This window comes from Triticum dicoccoides, chromosome 7B, assembly GCF_002162155.2.
Source record: "Triticum dicoccoides isolate Atlit2015 ecotype Zavitan chromosome 7B, WEW_v2.0, whole genome shotgun sequence".
Lineage (NCBI taxonomy): Eukaryota > Viridiplantae > Streptophyta > Magnoliopsida > Poales > Poaceae > Triticum > Triticum dicoccoides.
The window spans coordinates 607408924-607416726 of NC_041393.1; the positions used below are offsets into that span (position 1 = coordinate 607408924).

General features: G+C 44.1%; 1 protein-coding gene across 1 annotated transcript; it reads left to right on the forward strand.

Moving 5' to 3' along the window:
- Positions 1 to 4897: 4897 nt before the first annotated feature.
- On the forward strand, positions 4898 to 7581 carry LOC119335693 (pentatricopeptide repeat-containing protein At2g01390-like). Its single transcript, XM_037607791.1, has 2 exons — positions 4898 to 5609; positions 5894 to 7581. Exons 1-2 carry the CDS (start codon positions 4931 to 4933, stop codon positions 6874 to 6876), a joined length of 1662 nt encoding a protein of 553 aa, XP_037463688.1. The 5' UTR covers positions 4898 to 4930; the 3' UTR covers positions 6877 to 7581.
- The last annotated feature ends 222 nt before the right edge of the window (positions 7582 to 7803 follow it).

The following is a 7803-nucleotide window of genomic DNA, read 5'->3' on the forward strand; positions in this document are numbered from 1 at the left end:
ACACGAGGATGACATTATGCTCGCTGCTCCATCACACACTGCCTTATCTTTCTCCCACTCCCCCCTCATCATCCTACTTATCTTCGACGCGAACCCATGTCCACTTGCACCTCCACTTCCCTCATCCTTCTCATCCTGCCCAATAATTAGTGGGAGTTTGAGCCATCATTGTATTATTTTTTCTTGTTCTGGTGTTTTTGAGGTTTTCAAAGAGGTCTTTCCGCTTGATTTTGTTGTTCAAATCCAACCAATGATGCAGGAAAGTAAATGGCTTATTCTTAATTTGATGGTATAATGTGGCGACTGTGATGCATGTTCACATAATTTGATGATACTTCTTAGCACAACAAAGTATGTTCTTGTGGGGTGTATGTACTTCCTCTCTTCACCACCTTCTTCACTCCTCATGATTTCCCAATGTCAAACATTGGCAAATTTTGATCACTAACCCCATAATTTGAAGACTCTTGAACATTGTTGATCATATTCATCATGTAATCATCCTAAACATGCATTACAAAAAGCCCTGGCGTACTAAAATTTTTCCTACATATGGATATGACATAAAACTCTAGTTGGGAGCATAGTCTCAAATAGTTGGTGCATGTGTCTGCCAGAGCCTGTCGTCGGTGTCCCTATCCGTTCGAGCTGCAACGCGTGAAAGGCGATGTCTGGGTCAACGTCTGTTGGCTGTGTGAAGTTGTCTCGGATGCTCCACCCTTGCGACCATGTTGGAGTCGTCTAAGGGTGCAAACGTGGGCATGGCCGAGGGCACGGGCCACCAATGATGATGGCGAGGGCGTAGACATGGGCATGTCCACCTCTGATACGTCTCAAACATGTATCTATTTTTTTATTGTTTCATGCTATTACAATATCACTACTGGATACTTTTTATAGCAATTATATTATTTTTATGGACTAACCTATTAATTCCGTGCCTAGAGTTAGTTGTTGTTTTCCGCATGTTTTTAAATTTTTAGAAAATCCATATCTACGAATGTCAAAAAACTCTAGGGATTTAATGTGAATTTTTTTCAAGTCACGAAGGCTCCAGAAAGTACTAGGAGCTGCTAGGGGGGCCACCTCAAGGCTCCACGGCCTGGTGGCCACGGGCTACCCATGTGGCATGGCCATGTGGGCACCCTGGGCAGTGCCTTACGTCATTTTGTCTGCCTATAAATCCAATATTTTGAGAAACCCTCGGTATCAATTTTATCTGATTGTTTCCGCTGCTGCGAGTTCCTGTTTCAAGGAGATCCAATCTGGAGGCCAATTTTGTCACCCTGCCGGAGGGAGAATCAATCATCGGAGCCATCTTCATCAACCTTACTGCCTCCATGACCATGTGTAAATAATTTCCTTAAGACCTTAGGGGTTCATAGAAGTAGCTAGATGGCATCCTCTCTCCCTTGTGATTCAATACAAAGTTCCCGTGAGCTGTCTCAAATGACTGTGATCTCGATGTTAAATGTGGTGTGGTGAACAAATAGTAGTTGGGCAGCGATTAACTTATAATATTCATATTTATGACTATGATCATTTATGGTGTAATTTTATATAGACATCATGTCCATGATATGTAGACCGTTATCCAATTGCATCTTTAACTAATACTCCACTGGTCCATCCCAAGACCGCTATCCAGCATGCATCTCGAAATATTAAGTTTATGACAAACACAGCATTACAATAAGCATGATGACATAATATAGACAATAAAACTTTTTATTGGGGAGGGGTGTTTTGGCACCCAGGAGCATATGCTCATGGTTTTAAAAATGTGCTCTAAACGTATTTTGAAATGTCACAAAATTCTAAGAAAAAAGTTTTGTGCGTACATCTCGACATTCTATGTACTCACAAAGTCGTTTCGCGCAAAACCGACAATTTTTGTGTCATGTGTGAAAAAGACAAAATTTAGTGTTAAAAAGGGCTTTTCACGAGACATTTCTTTGTCTTTTTTACACAAGTCACAGAAAATGTCGGTTTTCCACAAAACTTGGTGTGCGCACATAGAATATCGAGATGTATGCATCAAATTTTTGTTCAGAATTTTTTGATATTTTGAAATGTTTTCCCGATGGTAGGAGCATATGCTCCCATGTGCCAAAGTGATTTTTCAAAAACGATCATCCAAGTGTGATAAATAAACCACCATTTTATCCTTATTGGCAACAATACAATACGTGTTCGTCCCTGTTCTGTCACTGGGATAGAATCGCCACAATATTGAACCAACTACTATGCACCGTTCCGTCTGAAGAACTACCAATCAATCTTGGCCTGGGGCGATAAATAGATCGGAGAGCATACATAGCTACTTAATTATACGACAAAGAAACTTCAAAAGATTCAATATAATTCCATGAACAATCTAATCATAAAATTGACAATTCATCATATGCCAACAAACACAACCATCGATTCTATCATATTGAGATGCCATATGCCAACAAACACAACCAACGATTCTATCATATTGAGATGTCATTAGTGAACCTATGGTCCCGGGGGTCTTATTTTATTTACTGATAAAACACTAAAAATATTTTTCTTTGTTGTATCATTTTATTTATTTTATCTATCTATCAATCCCTACCATACTGTCCAATTTACCCTTGTAACTAGCAGGACAAAAAGCTTGACAACCTTCTTGAAACATTGGGAGCAGGAGTGTTTTATGTTTTGTGCGCAGGTACCGAAGACCTTGTTTGTTGGAAGAACTCATGTTGGTTCGATAAACCTTGGTTCTCAGTCGAGGAAAATACTTATTACTAGGTTACTTCACACTTACACTTGGGGGTTACCCAACAACTCATACGAGAGAGCAAGCAACCTCCAGGTTGATTACCTCCTTCGCCACACCGTCTTCTTGCTGCCCTTGCAGACGTGCTCACGGACACATCGGTCCTTGCGGGTGTGACTCTCTGAGTTTGGCAATGGGGCGATGGTCAACCCCACGAACTTCGCCAACCCAAGCTCCATGCGGCGCGTGCACGACGGCTAAGAGTGAGACGGACGACGGATGACGAAGGCGGGGAGGGCCAGGGAAAGGGACAACGAGAGAGAAAAGAGGTGGAGGTTCGATTTGGGAGGGTTCGGGTGGGGCAAGCTTGTCCGGTCCAATGTGTCGAACATGTTCGGACAACCCCATATGTGCCCCACATATAAACTGAGTTTGGCTTCGAATAGTCTAAACAAATGGAGTCGGTTTGAGGAGACTTTTTGTGTGTGAAAACTTCCGATCTATTCATCAACTGTCAAGGTAGTACAAAGAACACTAGAAGTAAAATTCGCATCTAGGTCCGTATACCACCTAGCGACGACTACAAGTACTAGAGTGAGCCGAAGGCGTACCACCGTCATCGCCCCTCCCTCGTCGGAGCCGGGCAAACATTGTTGTAGTAGATAGTCAGGAAGTCGTCGTGCTAAGGCCCTATAGGACCACCACACCAGAACAGTAACCCGCCATTGAAGATAAGTGTAGATCGGAAGGATCCAACTTGCATACACACAAATGTAGGCGAATGAAGACCGGATCCAGGCGGATCCACTGAAAACAAATGCCGACCGGATCCCATGAGATCCACCGGAGACACACCTCGACATGCCCTCCGACAACGCTTGAAGACTCACCAGGACGGGGGATAGGCGAGGAAAACCTTAGTCTATCTTCAAGAAGCCGTCGTCGCCTCATCTTCTTGAGCATGGCACAAACCCTACCAAACTTAGAAAAGGACCTAAAAACGGAGCCCTCCCGCCGGCAAAGGCCGGGATCCACTGCGCCTCCATGGTCCAAGGACCATAGGAGATGAGGCGGACTGGCGCCGGCGCCGGTGAAAGGCAGGGAAACCCTGGATAGAGTTCGTAGGAGGCAGTAGCGAAGGGGTGCAACCAGTTTCAGGTTTGAGGAGACTTGTCCCCACAATGTTTAGACTGTCAGTCCAGACAAATGGGTCTGACTTGGAGATGCTCTAAGTGTAGTTGTTTACCCTAAATTTATTTCGTACAAAATTTATACCAACCTGATGTTAAAAAAATCTAAAGCCTCATTTGGTTTACAAAATTTTGTAGGAATTCTAAAGGATAAAAAAATTCTAGGAAAAATGTCTTTGAAACCTTTTGGTTTGTAGGATGGATTTCTATTTCTATGTAGGATAGGAATCAATCCTTCACATTCTAAAGGAAAAAAACCATTAGTTTAGACTCAGTGAAAAAAATTATATCCTATGGATCAAATAACATCTCTTCCCTTATAGAAAATGGGATATATATATTATCTCACCACCAATGATTTTCCTATTCCTATGATATTGTTATCATGTGAATCAAAGGAGGCCTAACCTCATATGCAGTTCATTTCACTAGTTCCACATTGGTATTTTTCCCCATTGAAGGGTAGATATCAGGTGATACAATCCTTCATATGCTCACATGCTACAAATTTAGAAAAGTAATATTTGGATGTTTCAAAAAATTGAAACTGTTTGTGAATATTCACAAGACATATGTATATAACCTTAAAAAATTCAGCTCAACATTCTAAACATACATTGAGAAACAAGAAAGATATCCATATGTGAATAACGTCAATTTTTTTGTTGATAGCTTACCAAGCTGACTGTTGGTGTGAATAGTGTCATTTCTCACACTTTTCATGTTTTGTCTTCTTTTACACTATTCATTCTAGATTTGACCTTTTTGTTTCTCAATATGTGTTTTTAATTTGGATCTGAATTTTTTAGAGTTTGTAGTGAGTGAATATTAAAAAAACCGAATTTTTGATAAAACATTTAGATATGTTTTTTTTTAAGTTGGAACACGGGAGCCTGTGAAGGATGGTACCACTTGATAGTATTTTCCCGGTTGAAACACACGGGCATAGCAATTCCCCGTCGCATTCTCAGCAGCCTCGCCGCCGCCGAAAATGCTCCGCCGCCAGCGCCACTTCCTCCCCGCCAAGCCCCGCCGCCGCCCGAAGCCCCAGCCCAAACCCGCCGCCAAGCCCTCCGCCCCGACGTACACCCGCGACGTCGTCCGGCGCGTGACCAACATACTCCGCGACCACCCCTGGTCGGCGGCGCGCCCGCTCCTCCTCTCCCTCCCGGGCCTCGTCTGGGACTCGCACGTCGTGGCGCGCGTCCTCAAGACCCACCCGCCCCTCCAGAAGGCCTTCCTCTTCTTCCGCCTCGCGGCCTCCCCGGCCGCCGGCCCCACACCCAGGGCCGCCTTCCGCCACGACCGCTACACCTACACCTCCATGCTCCACCTCCTCGGCGAGGCCGGCCGGGTCCCCGCCATGCTCCGCCTCCTCGCCGAGATGCTCCGCGCCGGGGTCGACCCTGACGCCGCCACGTTCACGACCGTCATGCACTGGCTGGCGCGCGCAGGGGACGTGGACGCCGCGATGCGGGTGTGGGAGGAGATGCGCTCCCGCAGGGGGAAGTGCCGCCCCACGCTCGTCAGCTACACGGCGTGCGTCAAGATCCTGTTCGACGCCGGGAGGGCCGCCGAGGGCAGGCGGGTGTTCGAGGAGATGGTGGCCGAGGGGCTGCGGCCCAGCTGCACCACCTACACCGTGCTCATCGAGCATCTCGCTGACGCAGGTGAGGTGCTCGACGAAATGCCCATTAGGCGTTTTCTTGCTTACCTGTGCTGTGCACTCACGACGTGGCTTGCTGTTCGATGGAATGCTTGAACGGACGGCTCGTCCATTGATAGTATGATTTTTCATGTTCATTTACACTGCATAAGTGATAGTTGTTCGCCTCGACATTTTTGTCCGGTTTGTTCAACTTTTGTAATATGATTTTTCATGTTCATTTGCACTGCAACTGCAAGACGTAATCCTTGGACCATCATATACTGACATGATTCTGGTTGTCATCAGGAAAATTCCAAGCTACTCTACAAATTATGAGTGACATGCAAGATGCAGGCGTAGAACCAGACAAGCCACTCTGCAATATTCTAGTCAAGAAGTGTGCCAGCGCTGGTGAGACGTCAGTGATGACCTTCATTCTTCAGCACATGAAGGAGAAAGGCATTGTTCTCCGTAGGCCTGTCTTTTTGGAAGCACTAGAAGCTCTAAAAGCTAGTGGTGAGAGCCCTAATCTTCTTTGGGAAGTGAATCCTCATCTTGCATCTGAAGGAATGGAATATGACCCAACATTTTCTCATCTAAGCTACAATACTGACAGAAGTACGATTATATACCTTTTGGCTTCTAGAAACTGGTCTGCTATCGAACAAATGGTAAATGAATTGACCACGAGGAATGTGAAGTTTGAGTCGCATATACTATCTGATATTATTCAGGCCAGCTGTGCAAACTGCAGACCATCATGTGGACTCACAGTTCTGTACTATGGTCTAAGAGTAGGCAGTGAACTTGACAGGTCTGCATATAGTTGCCTTCTTGGTCAATACATCAGAAATGGTTCGTTTGATTTGGTATCTAAGATTGTTGAAAGATTAATTAAGTGTGGCTGCAATCTTGGAGCATATCTGTTATCTGTCTTAATACTCAGATTGGGTTCTGCTGGGCATTCTTCATACGCGGCACATATCTTTGGGTTATCACCTGCAGACCAGAATGTGATTACCTACACTGCCCTTATGAATGCCTATTTTCAAGCTGGCGAAGTTGATAAGGCTCTTGAACTATTCTCTCAAATGATAACTAATGAGATATCTGCTTCTGCGGGTACATATGAAGTACTGATATATGGCCTACAAAAGGCTGGGCGGAAACAGGACTCTGACCGTTACCGAAGAGAAAGAATGGAGATGCAATGGCATCGTCAGTACCGTGACAAGCATTCCCCTGAAGATAGCTTATGTGACCATTTATTTTGTGGCTTTCATGGTTAGAAGATTGTTTGTTGGGTGATGTTCCATACTTGGGCTTTCCTTAGCTCTACCCACCCAGCTTCATGTTTTGTCACAGATTGAAGGTGTATAAATGGATCTCCTGATATTTGCTTTGACATGAAGTTATTAGACACCCAACATGCGATTACTTTTCCATGGCATGGTAAAAGAAAATAAAACTGGTTGATCTCTACGTGGTTGGTGAAACTAAATCGAGAGTGTCTCATGAAAGGATTGCTGAATTTGGAACCTAGAATGTATAAGCTGACTCTTTATGTTAGTGACGACTGCTGATGTAAAGGAAGAAAATCCATCAGAGCTGAACCGTGGAAGGGTGAAAGCGCATCATTGGAGTACTATGGAGGTCACGAGGCAGCTGGAGGTCTGGAAGTGCAAAGGAGCAACTTAGTTGTTGGATAGCTTGTTGGAATTTAAGGTAATCTAGGTAGACGTGCTTCACCATCTGCAGTAACATATACTCTGTATTTCAACAAGCTAATCATAGCTAGCTCAAAACACACACTTTGTAGTTTGTACCAAGTAATCTAGGTAGGGAGGCCTTTCCCCATGTGTTGCTTGAATTTTCTATCTCAGTCTTCTATTTTCTTGTTTGTAACAATTATTTTGGCTGATTCTCTGTCAAAATTTGATAATTGTAAATATACGAGATATCATTAAAAATTTGGACGATGTCCTGTAACTTTAGCATTTCCTTTTTGTGGTTGGTGCAATGTTCAAATAGTTCTAAACTGATCATTGTTAAATCAAACAGGGGCTGGTAGTGATCACCTGCTACCATTCAAACCAATCAAATACAGATGAATGCATAACAGGAGGACACAACCTACCCCAATTTGCTTGGGACAAAAAGGCTTTGTTGTTTTTGCATTTCCTCTCCCTTCAATTTTAAGTGGGGTGAAAGATCTG